Raw genomic sequence first — 22,778 nt, 5'->3', positions numbered from 1 at the left:
CCTTTAAGATATACAGTGCTGAGTTTCACCCATTTGCTTTAAAATTCTAAAGATAACATTTTTAACTCATGTGAGAAAGTAAAAGATAAGGGAGATGGAGACATTAAAATAATCTACACATGCTCTAAAACCATAATCCTTATGTTCGCCATGTCTCAAAGAACAGCTTCTGTCATTCCATCCATCAGGAGACTACCCTTGACTTCACGGTAACCTAGGCCTGGCTACAGATAGTTTAGTCATTAAGATCAGTCAGGTTCGACTCTTTGCGACCCCATAGACTGTAGCCCACCAGGGTCCTCTGTCCATGGGATTCTCCAGGCAAGAATACTGGACTGGGTTAACATGCCCTTCTCCAGGGGATCTTCCCGACCCAGGGATAAGCACCCATATTTACCCATATGCCTGATTTTTTAGTAATCTTTTACTTTCACTTTCCTAAAGGATCTTAGCCTGAAGGAAATCTGCAAGCAGTCAACTCCTTTCCCTAAGACCAGGAAAGTAGGAACCGAGGAGTTCGCTGAGCCTCAGGAGAGAGGGCAAGCTGGCACAGGCTGGCACTTAAAATCCTAGCGTGCCGGCATGAGGCAGAAATCGGTATGGTGGACAATAAAAACGGCTGGTCAGAAAGACAGAATGAGACAGCTGGTCAACTTTCTAAGGTACCTTTGGTCAGACTTGGTATAGACAAATTCATATTTTAAGTAAAAAGTCTTTAAAGACGTATGCAAAACATAGACCAAAATCAAATTGTAAGAGAACTTTAAAACACCACTTATAAAGCATAATCCCATTTTATCTGGTGATTTTTAAAATATTCGTTAAGTACCAAGGTCCCAGGTGCCTCTAAAAAGGAAAGGAGGAGCCCTTTACCTATGAGGGAGAGGTCCCAGGAAAAAGGAGGGAAGGGGAGGATGAGAGAAAAGGGCTGAACAGAGAGACAGACGGAGAGGGAACAGGACGTGAGCACGAAAACATTCAGTCAGGACGGGGGCGGGCAGGGATATTCAATGTACACTTTAAAGTACAGAGGACATCTTACAGTTCTCAGAAAAGACAAGGAGAGGGAGAGAAGAATTCCTTTATGTTAATTCAGAGTCACGGAGATTTTAGCAAGCAGATTACCAGGTGTGGTTAAAGGTCAAAATTAAATAAATAACTAGAAGTCATTAAAAAGAGGTAATAACCACCCTTCTGGTGAAAAAACTGCAGGGAAGAATGTGGAAGCCCGAGGCACAGGAATGTCTGGATAAGCTCCGGTGACAACTGCGGGGCGTTGAGTCGGGTGCTGCATTTTACCTGGGAGCTGATTTCCTGAAGCGCCTGCTCCAGTCTGGGGGATGCCCTTTCAGGTTGAACGCACAAGTTTATGAGACGTTGTTCTCAATCACTGCATTTTATAGAAAAAATTAAAAAACAGGCATGAAAATAAAAGCAATATGGAGAAAAGATAAAAGAAAGACACAGCTCGCTGGATGAAGGCCCACCCTGACAGGCACCCTTCTTTCTACACGATTCACCTCCGCCTCAGTGCTCAGCTTTCAGCTCTAAGTGTTGTCTAAGTGCTTGGGAAGAAGGAACCAAACATCAAGGGAAGCAAATACGGTTCACAATAGGCTAAAGATGAAGAGAGAAGGGAAAAGTCTGAATCAGATAACCATCGAAAATAGAAAAAAAAAACTCAAGATGAAGATATTCTATTTCATATACACAAAATTAGAAAGTAAGTGATATTAAGCCGTGATAGGATACATTACAAGTGGCTCTTTCCTTTCACAAGGAGTCAACTGATTTCATATTTGACCTCATTCGCAGTTTGCTAAAATGGTCCAAAAGGCCCCCATTTTCCACATCTTCCTTTATTGACAAGTCCCTAGGAATTTTATCCTGGCAGAAAATTAAATAGCCTATAAAGATGGTGTTTTATTATTCAAGCAACTGTATCCCTTTAAAACGCCTTTGCGTTCTCATCACGCAGAGCCTCAGCCCTGAAAACCCTCTGTGGAAGTCAGGGTCCGCCTCTGTGTGTTCTGTTTAGCCGGGACAGAACATCCACAGAAAGACAGGCAGAGGGCAGAGCAGTTAGGAAACAATTTCTGAAAGCGAAGCGTGAGAAGATCAAAGGGAACGGACAGAAAGGTCGTCCAAGGCGGGCTCCTTTCCTTTCAAAGCCCCTGTTCCCTCAGAGGATGGTCAATTTGCATGTCCTGTCCCTCCTCCCGGGGGGACTCCTGGAGAAAGCAGCCTTCACCAGGGCCCTTGATCACTTCCTCAGGAAGTGGGAGGAACCACCGCTCACCCTGGCTCGGCGTGGTCCTGGGATCTGGGAACAGTCAGTCTCCCCACGACCGGCACGTCCCCAGGGCCGAGGCTCCTGCGTGCTTGGGCCTGGGGCCCTGCAGGGCCTGTGGGTTTTGCCAAGCGCCGGGTGGGAGGGGACGGGGGACCAGTCCACATCCCTCTTTGGCACCAGCTCACCTCCTGGACACACGGCGAGGGAGACTTTGTGTCAGGGAGGGTGCTGGGTCGCCCCGTGACTGAACCTGCCGCAGACTGTACCCAAATTAAGCAACTCCCGTCAATCCACATGACCGATGTTTTCTTTCCCTTGCTTGAGAGTCAAAAATAGAACTGTGCTGACTTGCCATGAGTGCTAATAAGGTTCTCAAAGGGTGGGAATATCTACTTACTGAATATACAAAGCTTCCAAAAATACCTGCCCCCGTGTTTTTCTTTAGAAAGCAGAATGTAAATTTAAAAGGTAGGGCTGCTTTGGGTTAGCATTTCAAAATGATGGCTCTCTGGGGGGAAAAACCTGAAGGCAGAAGTCAGGGCTGACCAGATACCAAACGCTGGTTCAGAAGAGCCGGCTCAGACCACGGTGTTGCTGGAGTAAGCCGCCTAACCGGCTGGCCAAACCCACTTATCAGAAGTCGGTCATCTGTTCTTCCTGAAGCCTGGCCTTCATTTCTCCTCCAGGAATGCCTCTGGGCACCAGGTCATCTCCCGGGCTGACCATCTCTGCAGCTATCTGGTGCAAAGTAAACAGGCGCTCAGGGCAAGGGCTTACCTGGACACCCCCAAAACTGAATGAAAGAAAACCTTCCGCTGAGAAGATTACACACCATGAGACTCTCCAACAGCACTCTCACAACCAAGACGTTTTTTAAACTCCAGAGGAAAAACCTGCTCTTTCCTTAGTTACTCCCAAGAAAAAATGGGCAAGAATCCTAGTTGTTACACCTGGAAGACAAGTCACTGATTTCAAGGCACAGGAGCAAGGTTTTAAACCAAAGGAATAAATCATCCCAAGTGAGGGGCATCTGCATGAAAATGTCTGGGGCAGAGTTATTCATAAATATAGCAAAACACTGGAAAGCCCAGGAATGTCCATCAGCAGGAAGATGATCATGTCAATTGTGGTACCTCTTTTTTTTTTTTAATTGTGGTGAAATACACATAATGTGAAGCTTGCCATCTCAGACATTTTGAAATGTACAGTTCAATAGTGTTAAGTAGGGCTTTCTCTGGGGGTCCAGTGGTTAAGAATCCATCTTTCAATGCAGGAGACACAGGTTCAATACCTGGTATGGGAAGATCCCACACGTCACAGGGCTACTAAGTCCGCGAGCCACAGTCACTAAGCCCTTCACTCACCGCAGAGCCCGGACTCTGCAACAAAAGCCAACGAAACCAGAAGCCTGCGCTCTCCCCAGCTAGAGAAAGACCATGCACAGGAATAAAGACCCAGCGCAGCCATAAATAAATCAAACTTTCTTAAAAATAGTGTGAAGTATATTCACATTGTTGACAGCATGCTCTTTTTAATGGAGGGGGAAATTGGGTCCTAAAACAATATATAAACTACATTAAAACTAAAAAGAAAAAAATAAGTGTATTGCATTTTACATGATATGTAAAACCAGCATACTGCATTTTATACACTTATACATAAATATGTAAAATTTATAGATACGGAAAATTCACAGAAAGGCTTAGGAGTCACACTAAACATCTGACGCTTGAATCCAGAAAGGGCAGGGGATGGAAGGTAGGGACACAATGTTTTTCAAAGTTCATCCACCTAAGCACTTTCAAGATCACCTATCTACGGGAAAGTGGATGAAAGTGTAAATTCCCTATGAACTCGAGGGCAGCCAGCCTCACCGATCTTGGCGATTCTGTCAAAGGTCCTTTTGCAAGAGCTCTGTTTCCCACTGGAGGTACCACATTCTTTTTAACTCAAAGGCCCCTGGGCCAGCAGTTCACTAACACGTCAGTGAGCTTATAAAAATACTGAAAGGGTCTGGGCTAAATCTGTCACCCTTAATAAACTTCAGGAAAACTCATTACAGCCTCTCCTTGGAGCGAGTTATTCAAAGAGTTTCAATGATGAGAAAGCAAGGGGGGAAAAAAAACGTCTAAATTTGTTCACTATTAGTTGGATATAAAATACTCAAGTTTGGTGGATTTCAGTATTTCAAAACTAAGAAATCACGTACATGCCCATGTCTAAAAACAAAGGATCCCCGTTTAAGAGAAAAACTCACGGAAGGTGTTCGAAGCATTCATTTGGCATTTTATAAATGCCACACTTCTCAGTAACATCTCTGTAATTCCAGCTTGAAGCAAAGTATAGATCTTCTACATCAGAGGTGATATTTCGACTACACACAGGAGAACCTCACAGCACTTTTCCTTTGTCACCTGAATAATCCTTCTAGATTTCTGTACAAAAATCCTACATCCACAGAAGTTTGTCCCTGAAATGCTCCCATCAAACCAGCTGCTTTGCTTTCTGCTGTTTCGTATTCGTTTAACCAGAAACTTTTTCACATACTAAACTTAAAACTATTGGGAAACATTTTTGAGACTCGCGGCCTCAGAAGACACGCAGGGGAGCGCGGGGAGCTGACAGCACCTCGCTCTTTTCCGGGAAGGTACAGTCCAGCCACACGCGCTGGAAGTCCTTCTTTCAGAATCTTTACTACCCGAGTTTCAAAGAATGGTCCTCGCGACAAGGTTCTGAGTCGGTGGTTCTCAAAGGGGGTGATTTTGCTCCTCCTCCACGGCTACAGAAGTTTAGCAATGTCCAGAGACATTTCTAGCTGGCACAACCTCAAGTGGGGTAAGGGGTGCTCCTGGCATCCAGCAGGGAAGGGAGTGAGCGGCCAGACGCTGAACATCTATAGTGCACGGGACGGCCCTCAGGCTCGCCAGTGCCAAGGCTGCAGAGCCCTGCCCTCCGTGAATGGGCTTTCCCCTTGCCACGTGTTCCCCTCCCTCCCAGACCGATTCCTCCTAAGATCCCAATAAACTGGCTCGGGACTCCCCCATGGTCCAGGGACCGAGGCCCGGTGCTGTAGTGCGGGGGCCTGGGTTCCATCCCTGGTCAGGGAAGCAGCTCCCACACGCTGCGGTGAGGACTGGAGATCCGTGTGCCCCCACTAACACCTGGCACAGTCAAACAAACAAAAATAAAAAAACGAACCGTTAACCTGCTCCCTCCGGCGTCCCCCCAGCCCCGTCCTCCCCCACCACCTGAGGAAGCCTGCAGACCAAGGGCTGCCCACGGGCTTATCACAGCTGGTCCAGAATTCCAAAATGAGGCCACCGCCTTGTCTCGCTGGACACCAAACTCACCTGAGGCATTTTTAGATTTAGGAAAAGTAGGGCTTTCATCTATAAGACATGACTAAGAGCATCCCCCAAGGTGATCGTTCACAGCATGTCTACTGACTTTTAAAAGCAAACTCACTTAAAAGTTCTCTTTCTGGAGTAGAGAGAAAACAGAAAACACACACCCAAGGAGAATGAAGGGTATCAAGCTCTCCAACACTAGGTTATAGTAAGAGGAGGAGGCTGCTCTCTGTATTTCTCACGAGGTCCTGCTGCATTTTTCACCAATTTCACCAAAGACAATCAAGAGATCGGAATAATGGTCACGCAGGAGAGCTCCTGTTACACAATTTTCCACCAAATAGGGGAAAGCAGGGATTCTAGAGTGTAGGGGTTTGGGAAGGGCTGGATTAAACACATACACATGCATCTTTCTTCTCCCAAGGCTTCTCTGAGCTCTCAAGTGCTGATGTGAATTTCTAGCTTGAAACTTCATCACAGGGATCCAACGTCCAAGCTGGAAGCATTGCCCAAGCTTATTGGATGCTGGACGTTTTCAGACTGAGACGTCTCTGGGGCATTTTTAAAACAAAGTTTAATCAAATTCTGCAGGCACAAGAGGTCAGTTACACTTCTGGGGCTTTCCTGGTGGATCAAACGATAGGTTCAATCCCTAGATTGGCATGATCCCCTGGAGGAGGGAATGGCAACCCACTGCAGTATTCTTGCCTGGAGAACCCCATGCACAGCGAAGCCTGGTGGGCCACAGTCCATGGGGGTCGCACAGAGTTAGACATGACTGAGCGACTTGGCACGCACACACGTGACTTAATAATAAGCATCCTTCACTTAACTGCCCTCTTGCAGAAAAGCAGCCCAGCAAGCTCTTCTAGACAGCACAACAGAGGCAGAACAGACATTCCCACCCTCAACAACCTGAAACCAAGGCAGTGTGTAACCAGAGAAGGGACAGCTAAATCTGAAACACCAACAGAGGGCAACGGTAACCTACTGCCCAAGGTTAGCAGGAAAAGAATTTAAAAAAAAAAAACCTGTGAGTCATTTAAACCAAAACCGGCCAAGCCTAATCAGTGTCACTGCTCGGGCGCTGAACTGTGTCTCAGCTCCCCAAGTTAGCGCTGGACAGCCGAACCAGACTGCATTTTGCCAAACGGACAGACATGCATGAGGGGCCTGAACCGTTCACACACTCACATCAAACACACACACACACCCCCCTACCCAGGAGCACCCTCACACACACACTCACATCACACACACACACACACCCCTACCTGGGAGCACCCTCAGACACACACACACTCACATCACACACACACACACCCCTACCTAGGAGCACCCTCAGACTCACACACACTCCCATCACACACACACACCCCTACCTGGGAGCACCCTCACACACACACGCACATCTCTCTCACACACACACACACCCCTACCTAGGAGCACCCTCAGACACACACACACACTCACATCACACACACACCCCTACCTAGGAGCACCCTCAGACACACACACACACTCACATCACACACACACCCCTACCTAGGAGCACCCTCAGACACACACACACTCACATCACACACACACCCCTACCTAGGAGCACCCTCAGACACACACACACTCACATCACACACACACCCCTACCTAGGAGCACCCTCAGACACACACACACTCACATCACGCACACACCCCTACCTAGGAGCACCCTCAGACACACACACACTCACATCACGCACACACCCCTACCTAGGAGCACCCTCAGACACACACACACTCACATCACGCACACACCCCTACCTAGGAGCACCTCAGACACACACACTATCAGGAGCACCTCAGACACACACACACTCACATCACCACACACCCCTACCTAGGAGCACCCTCAGACACACACACACTCACATCACACACACACCCCTACCTAGGAGCACCCTCAGACACACACACACTCACATCACGCACACACCCCTACCTAGGAGCACCCTCAGACACACACACACTCACATCACGCACACACCCCTACCTAGGAGCACCCTCAGACTCACACACACTCCCATCACACACACACACCCCTACCTAGGAGCACCCTCAGACACACACACACTCACATCACACACACACCCCTACCTAGGAGCACCCTCAGACACGCAGCGACACACCCAGGAGAGCCCCTGAAATTAGGCTTGGACAACTCCTCCAGCCCTTTGGCCAGTCTTCTCACAGCAGGCGCTGGGCGTTTATGGAGCAAATTCTGATAACTAAACATACTGTTTTTGTGATTTTTGAGTAAACAGAAAACAAAGATTGACTCTCCACACGCAGCTCACACACCTAGCCGCTAAGCTGAAGAACGTGACGCCATAGCTGTCCGGCCCAGAAGACCAGGTACGGACGCCGACGCCAGCCACGCGGCTTCGCATGGCTGTCCCCTCTCGGCGCAAGAAGTGCCTCAGGCCTGACGTGGGTGAAGGCTTGTCACCCACTTGTGGGTGTGACAACCCCGGCTTGGCAGGGTTGCTGTGAGTCCTAACGACTCAGAAATCCAGAATGGCTCCAGAGAGACACCCTTTCCCCAGAGTGACCGACTCGCCCGCCAGCTCTCTTCCTCCCAACTCAGGCTGAGTCACTTCCTGCCTCAAAATCTGTCTCTGCCTGAAGATGCTTCCCGGTGTCCTCGGCGTGGACTTCCTTCTCCAGCCAAGTCCTACACCTTCTCATCATCTCCTACCTTGGATCTTTGTTCCCTTTCTGCAAAACTTCACCCCTCTGTATTTTTCAGAATTTCACCCAAAGTTTATCTTTATTGGAACCTCTACTTCCACACGACGTTTCTTCGTTTGCCTATTTCCTCCTGTCTCTACCTTTAGAAGTCAAGTGAGTGTATCAGACAATAACAGTGTCAAAAGCTTAAGGACACAAATTCAGTTCACTTACTGGTAAGCTATTTTCTGACGACAGTGAATCACGGCAAAGCTCATCCAAAAGGCTCTCCTACAAGCACAGAGATGGTGCACGTCTCCCAATTCCTGTAGTCCTGTACTTTCTTACTTTCTGAAAAAAATATTTGGCTGCCCGAGAGGTATGTGGGACTCGAGTTCTTCCCTGATGGGGATCAAACCCGCGCCCTCTGCATTGGAAGGTGGATGCTTAACCCTCGACTCCCGGGGAGTCCCTCACGCGTCTCACAGCCAGTGGCCTGTGTGCCGTGCTCCGCTGGGCCTGGCCACTCACCGCACAGGGGGCTGCCTTCTGACGCTCTCTGCACATCTGCCCACCTAGTCTTTGACCCTGACTCCTGGCAGGCTGCAGGAGGACCTCTGACTCACCACCCCACTATATCCTGAACTCATCCCCAGCTCAGATTAACATCCGTGGTTCCAACCCTTTTCTCCAGCGCGGGCCCCACGGCCACGCCCGCCCCGAATGCCCAGTCCTGTCCCTGCTCCCCTCAAGGTAACGTGAGGCCACAGCTGACACCCCAGGACACGCTCTCCCCACCCCAGACGGGGATTCAGCAAAAAACCGTGAGCTGACGGATTTAACCAAGAAGTAATAAATCGTATGCAACGTGCTGGATTCACGTATCGTAGCACTCTCAGACTCCAAATGTCCGCTAAGATCTAAAACTCAACTAGGCTTTGTATGCAATGAGAAGCTTTCTCGTAGAGAGATGAGGATATGGCAAAGTATCTCATGTGACAGTGAAAGTCGCTCAGCTGTGTCTGACTCTGACTCTGACATAGACTATACAGTCCATGGAATTCTCCAGGACAGAACACTGGAGTGGGCAGCCTCTCCCTTCTCCAGGGGACCTTCCCAACCCAGGGATCAAACCCAGGTCTCCCGCATTGCAGGTGGATTCTCTACCAGCTGAGCCACCAGAGAAGCCCAAGAATACTGGAGTGGGTAGCCTGTCCCTTCTCCAGGGGATCTTCCCAACCCAGGAATCAAACCAGGGTCTCCTGCATTGCAGGCGGTTTCTTTACCAACTGAGCTATCAGGGATGCCCAAGAATCTCATGTAACAGACACCACTTCATCCTTACAACTAATTTAATCCATTTCCAGATTTTAAAACACACCAGCTACAGTTCTGTGGTCTCAACAGCTCAAACACGGAATTCACCAAACTCCTTACTGGAACGCAGTCTCTCCTCTGGCTCAGGCCTGGGAGTGAGCGTCCCCAAGACATCTGGACCCAAGGCCTCCAGAGCGTGTGCCTTCGTTGCATGGCATGGGCAGCCGGTGCTGGTCAGCCACTCTTCATCACCACCCTGGGAGGAGGCTCGTTAGGGCTCCCACGCTAAGGGAGAGTCACAAGCCGCCCGACTCCCCGTCAGGCACAGAGGCAGAAAGAGCAGCTGCTAACAGCTGAGTCCCCACCTCCTGTCAGATCCCAGGTCCCTGAACCAGACGTGGCACGGTTATTCCTGTCTGTGGCTGTTATCCAGTCACTCGGTCATGTCCAACTCTTTGCGACCCCGTGGACTGTAGCCCACCAGGCTCCTCTGTCCATGGGATTTCCCAGGCAGGAATGCTGCAGTGGGTTGCCACTTCCTGCTCCAGGGGATCTTCCCAACCCAGGGATGGAACCTGCACTGGGGCAGGAGGCTTCTTTAGCACTGAGCCCCCAGGGAAGCCCTGTGGTCACTCTTATATCTTGACTTAAGACCTGACACCGTTCATCACAGTGACTCCAAACAGGGACCCCTGCCACGTATCTCCCGGAGCTCATCCTGATAGTAAAGCTCCCTCTGTCTCATCAGTCAAGGGGCCGAGGGAATGAAGCTTCAGTACCCAGGCTGTGTGGGAACAAGAATACACTGAGTGTCCAGGCAGATCCTGTGTATCCAGAAACCAGAGCTCATGCCAGGCTGGGCATCCACGACCCAACAATGAGGGCTGACCCCAAATGCCCTCACTGGCATCACATGCAAAGCGACGGTGAGTTCCCGCAGTCGGGCAAGGCTTAGGGCATCAGATGACTCGGAAGCAGAGACGGCGGATCTGAAACCCAGGGGTGCGCTACAGACCCCTGCGACTCAGCATGGCCTCGGACCAGCAGACCAGCATCACCTGGGAGCTGGTCAGAAATGCAGGATCCCGGGCCCACACCAGCCCTCGGGAATCAGTATCTGCATTTTAACAAGGTCCCCAGGGTGATCTGTACGCCACCAGTCCTACCTGCACGATAAGGGCACCCAGGAGGGGCCTGGGGGCGAGGTGGGGGCACAGGACGGTAGCAGCAGGTGGGGAGAGGCAGGGGAGAACCGCAGAGCGAGCTGGGCCCTGCTCCAAGGCCGGGGTCCGTCTCCCACCCAGCGCTGCCCTCTTCGGCCAGTCTCCTAATGTCTGTAAGTCTCAGCGGGGATGTTAATTACACTTTCGGGGGACAGTCAGCATAAAGCGTCCAGCACACCGCAAACCTGCAGCGGGCTTCCTTCCTGTCCGCCGTCAAACAGCAGTGTGGCATGGATGTCTAAATCCCGTAATCTGGAGATGAACTGGGTGTCTGGGAGAGAAAGGGAGCCCAAACCAGGCAAGAGTGAGTTTCTCTAGCAAGAAGACCCTATCATAGTTCTCACCCTATCTTCTTCAACCGAGAAGACTCAACATCAGTAAATATGAACACTGCGGGGCACCAGGGAAGTTGCACTGTTAAACTTATTTAGTCGTCCATCTGACAACCCAGACCAACTATCAGACAGAAACAGAATGAAAACCACATATATAGTTGCAAGTTTTCTATTTTTTTTTTTTTGCATTTTTTAATTTATTTGCCACTCAGCATGCGGGATCCTAGCTCCCCCATGAGGGATCAAACCCTGACCCCCTGCAGTGGAAACCCTGAGTCTTAAACCACTCGACTGCCAGGGAAGTCCCTCTATCTTTACAAGAAAAGGGCTGGGGCTGGGGGAGTAGATAGTGTGAAATAAGTTTTAGTAATAAGTTTTATTCAACCAAAACATTCTTTCAACATACAGTCTACATTAAAAAGCTATTAATGAGACATTTTACATTCCTCTTTGTTATCTAAGTTCTCAAAACCCTGTGTATATGTTATGCTTACAGCCCACCTCAATTAGGACTGGAGCTGGTTTAGTCCTTAAGTCATGTCTGACTCTTGCGACCCCATGGACTGTAGCCTGCCAGGCTCCTCACTTCACGGGATTTTCCAGGCAAGAATATTGGAGAGGGTTGCCATTTCCTTCTCCAGGGGATCTTCCCGACCCAGGGACTGAAGCCAGGTCTCCTCCATGGCAGGCAGATCCTGTACTAACTCAGCCACCAGGGAAGCCCCCAAAACAGGACTGGTCACACTGCAAGCGCTCAGAAGCCGTACGTGGTGGGGGCCGGCCAACGGGACGGGACCGCTCCAGACAGCGAGGTCCCAGGAGCCCTGCTCCCCTCCACCTTCCATCGCCTCCAAGGTCCAGCGTGTAAGACACAACCACCTGGTCACTGCCAAGCAAACATGGGCGGGCTGGGGAGACGGACGGAACAGAGGCCTGAGCCACCCGCCCACAGATTCACGGTCAACTTTTGTTTGTTCTCAAACGCTGGTTGACGAAAATTACACCAACGGACAGACAACCCAGATGCTAGCCCCTCGATGACTGGGCTGAATTTACGTGGGAACAAAGTTGAAGTGTTAAAAATCTGTAACTACAAAATTCGTTCAAGATTTTCCAGCTATAAATGTCACGCGGGGCCAAGTAAGAACAAGGACTCTTGCTGAGATGTCCCTCGCTCTTCATCAAATAGGGCAGTTGCAACTCAAAATCTACAGACCAGGCAGGAAACACCGTGTATGCCTTCATGCCCCACACCTCCAAACAGAAATCACTACCGACAAAGGAGGAAAAAGACGGAACAGGAGAAACACCGCCGAGACAGAAAAGAGACGTCAGGGATGAAGCCCTTCCCCTGAAACAGGAAGCTCAGGAATACTGGACAGCTAAGATTTTAGGGAGGACTCACGGAGCACCAGGCACTCTGCTAGGCACTTCATATGCATCTCATCTCCTAAACAACCCTCGAGGAGAGGATGGTCTCAAATTTTAAGTTAACTCGCTGAGGGGGCTTTCCCAGGTGGCGCTAGTGGTAACAAACCCGCCTGCCAGTGCAGGAGATGTTAAGTGACACGGATTCCATCCCTGGGTCGGGAAGATCCCCTGGAAGAGGGCACGGCAACTCACTCCAGTGTTCTTGCCTGGAGAATCCCATGGACAGAGGAGCCTGGGGGGCTACAGTCCGTGCAGTGGCAAACAGCTGGACACGACTGAAACGATTTGGCATATAGGCAGGCATGATCAAGTCTCAAGCCAGAGACCTCAAACCTCCTCCCCAACTCTTCCTGTATCAGCAAAACTGAAGGACCCGCTTATCGACGGGTGCCTGTGTGAGGGCTTCATTTCAGTAAATCGGGCTTTCAGGTTCACATGACATAAGGACTATAAATAAAAAGTGGCTTCTATACCATCAAAACACAGACAATTAATTTTGGATTGCAGAAAGAAATAATGATGGCAACAGCCTCCGGCCAGGAGTCTGCAGGGCAGTGGGTTCTGGTTTCGGATATGCTATTAACTACCTGCTGAAACGCACCTCCACCCCAGTTTGGGCTTACTGCGGAAAATGAGGATAACTATAGATGTTTAATGCATTTCCGGCTATGTAGTTGTTTATTTTTAACACAGAACTGTGAATTTTCTAACCTGGAAGTTTATAAAAAACTCTTACTGTTGAGATGCCTAGAAAGAATCTGTTTGCTCCTCACAGAAATGACCAAAATCACCACCTGTCACTAGACCCCATGAGCCAGCAGGAATTTGGTTCCCCGAAAGGCAAGGCTGCCTTGAGAAGATGCTTAGGAACTACACCACCTTGACTTCACCTTTAGGTCTCTATGAATCCTTCAAGATGCTCAGAATCTCTAATTATGCACAGATGGAGTAATACCTGACTGACAACAAATCTGCATTTGGGGGCCCTCATGACCACTGACTAGAGGACGCCTGGCAGGGAATACGCGGGACGGCTAAGAAGGCCACTCTGGGTGCATCTAGAAACACTACTTATTTCAGTCTCCAGATTGAGATTAAGGAGAATTCGCTCTTCCCCTCATTCTCAAACAGGCGGAATTGAGAACTTCCTGTCTGTAGAGGAGCATTCAAATTCCTTAAATTGTGTTTATTTGTGAGGACAAAAGATTTTTCTCAACACCACTTTCAATTTATGCTGATTTTCTTATCCTTTTCGAAGAATAAATAAAACAAAAACACCTCCTCGTTCCTTCTCCCAATGTGTCCCTCACCCCAGTGCCTAGTAAAGGAAGCGCTGAGGTCTTCCCAGCACGCTATTTCTAGCAGCACGTGTCTCCGGTGCAGACACAGACTCCTCTCTCCGTGATGACAGAAGTCAGGAAAACCTGGCTGATGACAAAGGCCCTGAACTGTGCCTCTGACTTCTCACGACACCTGCTCCCCTTCCCTGTCTCCAACAGACCCTCCCAACCCCAAGCACCTTCCATGATTTCCCCTGGTCCCCCCTCAACAAGGCAGAAGGGCCCAGGGATGAGGAGCAGACTTCTAGTTCCGGCTGCACCCCACTTCTGAGCAGGCGGACCTTGGCCAGGACCTTTGCCTGAGTTTCCTGACCTGCACTATGGCGGGGTTGGGGGGTGACAGCGTTCAGCTCGCCTGGTTGTCAGTCTTAAATCTACGCACAGGCCACCACGACAGACGGTGCTATCTGCAGGTGTTAGGCTGCAGACATCACGGTCTGCCCTGCTGCCCTCCAACTTTCTGAAGCACGCGTCTCTAAGTTCTTCAGTCCCTACCTCCCCTTCGTATATGTATTTTGCCTTTTACTGTATAAACCATTATCTTCTGGCAACCCAAACTGATACCTTCTCGTATCTTTCCTCTATCAGCTCTGTTCTGTGACCCCCAGCTCGCACGGATCCAGAAGGCAAGGGACACCCCATGGGCAACACAACCCGAACCTGCACTCATTCTACCAGCAGCTCCACCTCCACAGTCTTTCCTGCCTCCTGAATTCAGAATCTCAGAGCCAGAAGTAACCTCTGACACGTAACTTCAGAGAGCATCCTCCCCACGCTCTCTCTCTCTCTCTCTCTCTCACACACACACACACACACACGTGCACGCGCACACACACAGGCCCCTGACACGGTCACCACCTACCACTCCATCGCCATGGCAATGCCTCGGATGGAGCCCTCCTCCCCTCTCCTGGACGGCTGCCGTGGGGCCCCCACTGGACCCCGAAGAGCCTCCATTCCATGCTCACGGGGTTGCCCTGGGTCCTCTGTCATGAACAGTCTTTTCTCTGGCCCTGCTGCCTCCACAAGGAAGCACACCCTGGAGTGGACGGTGCAGAACGGCCTAGGAAGCCCGGCCATTGCCCGCGTCCCCCCCTGCCCGCCCGCCCGCCCGCTCCCCCAGCCCCACCTGCCACACCAGCTCCCCCAGGGCCTTTCCACACGCGGTCCCACAGGCTCGCCTGCTCGCCCTCCAAGTCGCTGCCTCCCTGACATATTCTCACTGGCCTTCTCGGCTCAGAAGCCACCTCGTCCAGGGCTCCTCCCTGCAAATTTGGCACCGGGGGCCCATTCGCATTCCTATCATAGCATCCGTGGGCTACTTCCCACTAGCTTTTCCTCTCTGGATGCCTTTGCCCTCAGTCCTCGCAGTGCCTAGCACAACGTCCAGGGCTTAGGAGACACACCACATCTGCTCCGTGGATGAAACAACCCCCAAATTAATGCTGATCCCCACGTCTCAGGCTCCCTTCCCTTGTTCTTCATCACTAGGACCTCAGTCCACTTGTTCTTCCTGATCTCGAACACTATTTTATCTGCTAAAAAAAAAATCTGCTTCTAAAATCTCCCTACTTCATGGCTTTGAGATTACTTACACGTTTTCACCTCTTTAAAAGACATAAAAGCTGAAAAATAACTTCAAATATTAAAATAACACCAATATTTTGATAGTCAAGAAATCAAATTTTAATTAACGATAAGTTCTTGACACAGCTAGGATTTCGTACCCCTGTCCAAAATTTCAACTCTGTTACTCGCTGGTGCTTTATGGAACCTGAGGACAAATGTAAAAATTAAACTGCCAAACGGTTCTGAAGAGATCAGGAATAACTGCTGAGGGAAATAAAGGCTATTTTACCACTTGGAGTTTCTTGTTTCCACTTTTGGCTAATTCCAATTCGTTCTGGGTTATAAAGCCTGTCATCCCGTTAGCGAGTGGTCTATTATCATGAACATCTCTCATGTGTCTTCGGATAGCATTTGCTACAAAAAGTGTACTTGGGAAGTCTTAACTGCAGCTGACAATGCCAGATCTTTTTGTGAGCTACGACCAGCTGAATTTACTTTCATCCTAACTTTGAATTCTCACCTCCTTACCACGACCCAGCCATCCCACTCCTCAGTCTGTACCAAACAGACATAAAAACTTACGTTCAGACAAAAACCCATATGCAAATTTTTATAGCCACCTTATTCTGGGAACAGGATTTAAAAAAACAAACAAACTGGAAACAACCCTCGTGTCTTTCAACGGAAGAACAGAGAAACAAACCATGGTACATCCATACAGAGGTCTACACAACTCGGCAATAAAAGGAGAACCAAGTTTGATACACAAAACAATGCGGACTGCCCTTCAAACGCACTTTGTAAGTGAAGGAAGCCATTTGCAACGGCCTCCTTGGAAAAGACCAAATATAAGGTCAGAACAAATCGGTGGCTGCCGGGGAGGTGGGAATGGAGAGGAGAGTCTGACCACAAAGGGTGAGCAGGTGGGAAGGTTTCGGGAGATTGAACGAGTCCCTGTAGGCAATGGTGGGGCAAAACACTGGTGCTACGCACTGTCAAAAGCCCTAAGACTGCACACCGCGGAGTAACTTTTACTACATGTAAAGAAAAGGTTAACCACTTAACCACGACATACTTAGAGATCGTACACCAAACACAGGCAGACCTCCTCTGACTGCACTTTGCTTTATTGCCCTTCACAGATAGCGGGTTTTTAAAAAAACTGAAGTTTTGTGGTAACTGTGCATTATCAGATGATAGCTAACCTCTTCTTCAGCAATAAAGTATTTTTGATATAGTGTTTCTAGACATAATGCTATTGCACACTTAACAGACTACAGTGCAAACATAACTTTTATATATACTGAAAATCAAAAAAAAAAATTCTGGCGACTTGCTTCATTGCCATGATCCCTTTATTGCGGTGGTGTGGAACCCATACCCACAACATCCCTTGGGGTAACGCCTGTGTAATTAACACAAAGGTATGGATTTCCTTGGGGCTCCTCTGGTAGCTGAGTGGTAAAGCACTTGCCTGCCAGCGCAGGAGATGCGGGTTCGATCCCTGGGTCAGGAAGATCCCGGAGAAAGGTAATGGCAGCCCACTCCAGTATTCTCGCCTGGGAAGCCCCATGGACGGACAAGGCTGGCGGCTCCACGGGGCTGCAGATTTCCTTCCCCTTTACCAGTTGTGTGTGTTATTATTGTGTTGCTACTGTAGGGCACTGATGAGGAAGAGATGTTAAGGGAATGGGGGGGGATCAACCCCGAATCATCCCCAGATCTTCCTGCAGCCCCTGCGCTGGCAACCTCGGCTCCAGCTGCGAACAGCTAAATGGAGTCCCACCAAGAATACGGGAAAGGTCACTCAAAAGCAACGGGGGACTGCGGTACCCCACCACGGAGCCCGGGAACACATTTCAAGGGGAGAAACAAGGGGGGGGCCGGGGTCTCCCCGAACAAATCCTCCAGTTCTAACTCATCCCCTGGAAGGTATCTGCAGAAAATTCCATCCACATGTCAGCCGAAGCCTTCCTCCTTCCTTTAAAAAGGAGTCAAGGTGGGAGGGGGTAGGGGAATCTCCTTGCGAGGAGAGAGAGCAAAAACACACAACGAGGGAGAACACGGGTTCTCTGAAAACAGGAGGCCGAGAGTTCTAGAAACCCCGGACCCCACATTCTTCACGGTGGAAAAAGTGACTCCAAGCAGGCGGACGACAAGAACAAGCCAAGGGTCACCACCCAGTGACGCTTTCTTTCCAGTGGACCTGCCCCACCCAGCCAGAGGCGCACATTCCTCCCTGGAGGGGCCGCCCGGGGCCCTGGGAGACCCCCCGCAGGCAACCCCGCTGGGCGGGCCAGGGCCCAGGTGTGCGCCCGCATGCGACGGGGAGGGGTGCCTCCCTGCTCCAGGCCTGGCTCCTTCTGGGAAAGGGGACGCTCAGGCTTCTCCGCGCTCACATTCCTGAGCCCAGGAAACTCCAGTTCCCCTCCAGGGAGTCCTGGGCCTGTGACAGGCTCAGAGCCCGGCCCGATATCGCCACCTGAGACAAACCTCCGGCCGAGACGAGCTCCTGATTGCAACCCTGGAGAACCAGCTCTCCGACCTGCAACGGCCCTCTGCAGCTGGAAAGACAGGCCTTCGTACAAAACACATGCTATTTTCCAGGAGCCTTTGCAGGGGCCAGGGGTGGGGGGGAGGGGTGGAGAGTAACAAAGCTAAAAACCACAGAGAGTAAACCAGAACATTCTGGGACACACCACGCTTTACGAAAAGGGCTTTTTTAAAACATCCTTTTCAAGGATCTGTCGCAGCAGGGGGTCAGTTGTTAGAGTTAAATAAAAATCACTGACTTTCTAAAGACAAAAGTGAAGGACTCAATTATTAAAAAAACAGCTTATTGTATTAAGCTAATTAAGGTCTGTCATATTAGCCATCTGAGTTTTAACTGGCACCGGAAAAGCAGGAACAGCGTATCATGCAACGTGGACTGGGATCTGCTTTGCAAGCAGATTTCGGCCACATTCAGACACAGAACCTCTGGCAGGCAAAAATGCAGAACTGAAAACCAATTTTCACACAGCGATTTGTAAAGAATTCTATTCCATCGCATAAGCTATTTACTGGTCTATCAGTGCGAGATTACATTTATCTCTGTTAAATACCACAGCTGGTACTCTGAGCTAACCATGTACTGTTGTTTCTCGTCTCATCACACGCTGGATGCTCTGAAATCATGAGAAAAAAAAATTCAACAATAAAACCCTTGCATATTTGACACCCTTCACTGCAGAGACTCTGCCCATCAACCACCAGCACACAACCTCTAAGATCCTCGGCATTTCTGAAAAGATTACTCTGCTGAATGCAAAAAGGAACAAAATACCCTCTACAAAGTAGGGGAGACAGTTGTCTTCCATTGTGCCTTCCACGGGCTCCCCTTGACTGTACTTGGACCAAACCAGAAGCCAGAGCTCCTCTATCCATAGCTGAGATCATCTTGGATTGGATTCTGGTACTGCTGGCTTCCTGTCTGGGGAAGTTGCAGTCCTTTTCACAAGGAACCCCAAGGCGAAATGCTTCATGTTCCCCTGTAAGCTCTCACTGCCTTTGTTCCTTACTTTGCCACCACGCATTACTGCCTGCTTCACTCTCCTCCTCAAAAGCCTCTTGGTTTTGGAGGATGCATAAAAATACCAGCTGAAATCGAACTGTCATCTTGTAAGGCACTGGACATTGTCTGCCATCCACTGCTGTAAAGCTTTGAGTTAACAAGCATCTTTGCACAGAGGAAGCCAGACTACCCAGTCTCCTCCTGGCACCACGTTAAGTATTCCACATCAAAATGTATGCCACAAATAATCCAATGGCAAACTCACCATTCACAGCCCCCCAGATCAATAAAAGCCATTCCACCACTCCACTCGGAGTGAAAAGCCTTTCAGGTTCACACACAGAGAGAGGTAGAGAGAAAGGTGATGAATGAACAAAAAGCAAATCTACCTTCAGACTCCTCAAATCCCTAAAAGGTGGCCAGGACGCCTGGATTTTTGGCAAACTCCTTCCCTTTTTCTGTGATCATCGGGGAGAAAAAGCTACACGTGTACTGCTTCAGTCTTATGTAAAACAGGGCATTCTCCACAAGGCCCTGACGCCTACCATTCTCTCCAACTCGCTTCTTTTCAGGCCTGCCTCTTCTAAATGACCAGCCACAAGCGATTTCATGAAGTCATTCTGATTTCGCCCTGATAGCAACACCCTCATAAAAGTCCCTCTAATCCCATTAAACTTGGCTAACGTTATGAGTATTTCTTCTCCACTCTCCGCCCAGTATTATCTCCAGGGCCCCAGACCACCGTCAGTCTGTGTCTGAACGGAGCTTCAAATAAATACTTAAATTCATGCTCAGAATATCGTATCTCACCTTGTGAACCTTGACCTTTTGGAAAGACTTTGGACCAGTGTTCAGTTACTGTCACACGGCTGCATTCTCTGCAAATATGAAAGGGTTAAAGGCAGCCCCAGTCAACAGGCCTACAAGGAAAAAAAAGACAGCATGTATGCCTTGCAGCATCACTGGAATGCATTTATGCTCATTTCCTAGAACAATAGTGTTACCTTTTGGCCTTCATAACAGCCAGACGTATCCCCAACACCCTTTAGTAGCTTCTAAAACAAAAAGCACAAAACGGAACATACCCTGCAAGAGAAGAAAAGCATGCAAAGTAGCATTCTCCAGCAACAAACAAACTACCATTACAAATCCATCAGTTCGTTTGGGTTTGCTTTTGTTAAAAACGCAGAGCAAGAGAGAGAGAGACAAAACTGCAGAAACCCAGGGTCCCCACCCTACCAAGGCACATTTTTTGTCTTTAGGAAGGGCCATAAATCTCAGCTCCTTGTCCATCCCTTAAGCAAAAGAAAAAGGCAGGAAAAGCCCAAGTCATCTCAAGCTTGCAAACCTGCACATTTTCCCCCATCTTCTCTACAGAGAATCTTCTAGGGCTCCGTTAGTCACGTACCCGTGCTGTGTGCTAAGTGTGCGTTCACATAGTGTGTTGGGACGGTCCCTTCCTGCCAGCGCCTCGGCTTTTGGCTGCCATGAAGGGAGGAAGCTGCTATCCCACTGTAGTAGCTCAGGGACTGCATTGTGTTCAGGAGCTGATCTGCCTCAAACCAGTTTCAGCCGGTTCTGGTCACCCTACATAAAAAAGCTATGGCAACCCTCGCTGAGTTGCCAACAAGTCCCTGAAAATCAGCAGCAGAGGGGGGCATCTCGCTGGGGCTGGCTGCCCCCCTTCGGGTCCTGGGGAGGAGGGGAGGGTCCTCGTGTGTCCCCCCCGCCGTCCCCATCACCCCACACGAGCGCACAGCCTTGGAGAGACGCACCTCTCCAGCACCCCAGAGCCCCTCGGACCCACCCCTCGCCTCCGCCCCGAGCCCACCGCGGAGCCCTGCGGCCCGCGCCTGGCTCCTTCCCGCACTTACCTCCCACAACCTGGCTCAGATCTTTGTGTACGTGTGGTGTCAAGTGTGTGCGCTCTGGCTTGGTGGCTGACCACGAGCCCCCCAAGAAAGAGCCACCTACGTGTGTGTCTGCTCCCCCTGCCCGCGCTGGCGGCGGGAGCCGGCCTGGGCCCCCTGGCAGGGTGCTGCTGGCGTGTTGACCAGGCTCCTCTCCGCCTGTCCCCCCCAGCCCCCTCCTCCCGGCCCTCTCTCCGCGCCCTCCCTGTCACCACCAGCACCAGCACCACCAGCGGGCCCCCCAGTCTCCTCCTCCTCCTCCGACCTTCTCTCCTTTCAAGCACCTGGGGTGGGGGGGAGCCCAAACCCCTTCACCTCGGGCCAAAAAAAAAAAAGAAAAGCCTAGGGATGTCTGGGTGGGGGGTGCGGGGGGCAGACCCGGGGACCGAGGGGGCACAGAGGCCTTTTAAAAAATGCGCTGCGCACCACGGGCGCTGGAGCGGGGAGGAGGCGGCGCTCACGTGGCCCCCCTCTCGGAACCGGCGGGGCCTAGCCAAACCCGCAGGGCCTCGGGTGCCCCCCTACCCCCCACCCCCCAAGGAGGCCGGCAGGGCGCGAAGGCCGGCTGTCCCCGAGGCCGGCCGTGGGACAGGCCGCGGCAATCAGGCCCAGGGACCAGAGCCACACGCGCCGGCCGGCGATCGCCAAGGCCCCGGGCACGAGGGGCCGGCGCCCCAGCCTCGCCCCCTGGGGGGAGCCGCCCGCCCGCCCGCGCGCACCCCGCTTCCTCCGCGGCCCTGCGCGCCCCGCGCCCCGGGGCGCACACCCACCCCCGGCCCGGGGTCGGCCCTCGCAGCGGTCAAGCCCGGGCGTCTGGGCCGCAGCTCGGATGACCTTTGTTCCGCGCGGCGCCGCCGGCGGCTGCTGCTGCTGCTGCTGCTTCCATGCCACGGGCGTGTCGTCGCATCCCCGCCGCCGCGGCCGGGCTGTGCGTGAGCGGCGGGGCGGCCTCGCCCGCCGGTGCCGCCGCCGATGCTGCCGGTGCCGCCGCCCCGCCGCCGCCGCCGCCGCGGCCTCGCCGTGCGCCCGGCCCGGGCCCCGCGCGCCTCCCCGGGCGCCGCGCTCTAGGCCGCGCGGCGGCGGCGGCGGCGGCGGCGGCGGCGGGGCGGCCACGCCGGGGCCTACGACGGGGGTGCGGGCCCCGGGCGGCGGGGCGGCGGCGGAGGCTCGGCCCGAGCGGAGAGCGAACAAAAGGGAGCGCGGGCGAGGGGGAGGGGGCGGCCGGTGGGGGGGGCAGGGAGGCTCGGGGAGAAGGAGGCGACACGCGAAGCCCCGCAGCCCGCGGGCGCCCGGCCGGTGCCGGCTTGGCGCAGGGCAGCCGAGCCCCGCCGACCCGCCCGTCTGCGGCCGCCGCTCCTTCGCCCGGGGCCGAGGGCAGGGCCGGTGGTCGTGGTGGTCGTGGTGCTGGAGGTGCGGGGCTGCAGGCAGGGCCGCGGCTGCCTCCAACGACATCGCAGCCTCTCGCCCGGTCCTCTCCACGGCCCCAAGCCGCAACTTACTCGAGTGGAAGGAAGCAAGGCCTCGCCAAAGATGGTTGCAAAAAGATCTTGAAGCCAAGGCGCTGGTGTTTTGTGATCCTCGCAATGGTGGCAGAGAAGTCAGGAGAGAGCACGCTATCTTCAGATGCATTACATCTGAAATTCTCCCTGGAGGTGGAAGAAGGGGGCTCTCTCCTAGGTAGTTAGTGGTTTGGAGCCCTTTTCGCCTTAAACTGAGCCACAAAAGGATGGAAGACACCCCCTGGGGTGGGGAGA

General features: G+C 51.6%; 2 protein-coding genes across 2 annotated transcripts in view; both read right to left on the bottom strand.

The window, feature by feature from the left end:
- The window catches only part of ZNF532 (zinc finger protein 532), a 105,444-nt gene extending 85,477 nt beyond the window's left edge, over positions 1-19,967 (bottom strand). The window contains exons 1-2 of the mRNA XM_043444519.1: positions 19,925-19,967; positions 1,300-1,390 (exon numbers count right to left, since the gene is read on the bottom strand). The gene's annotated coding sequence lies outside the window, so the exon portion shown is untranslated. The remainder of the gene's footprint in view (positions 1-1,299; positions 1,391-19,924) is intronic.
- On the bottom strand, positions 19,946-22,517 carry LOC122425876 (formin-like protein 3). Its single transcript, XM_043444521.1, has 2 exons — positions 21,795-22,517; positions 19,946-19,992 (listed from the first exon to the last, which is right to left on the bottom strand). Exons 1-2 carry the CDS (start codon positions 22,474-22,476, stop codon positions 19,976-19,978), a joined length of 699 nt encoding a protein of 232 aa, XP_043300456.1. The 5' UTR covers positions 22,477-22,517; the 3' UTR covers positions 19,946-19,975.
- Positions 22,518-22,778: the final 261 nt, after the last annotated feature.

This window comes from Cervus canadensis, chromosome 23 (assembly GCF_019320065.1).
Source record: "Cervus canadensis isolate Bull #8, Minnesota chromosome 23, ASM1932006v1, whole genome shotgun sequence".
NCBI lineage: Eukaryota > Metazoa > Chordata > Mammalia > Artiodactyla > Cervidae > Cervus > Cervus canadensis.
This window is presented reverse-complemented; position numbering and strand designations above follow the sequence as displayed.

Coding starts and splice junctions, on each gene's coding strand:
- LOC122425876 (XM_043444521.1), bottom strand. CDS start 22,476: ATGTCGTTGGAGGCAGCCGCGGCCCTGCCTGCAGCCCCGCACCTCCAG.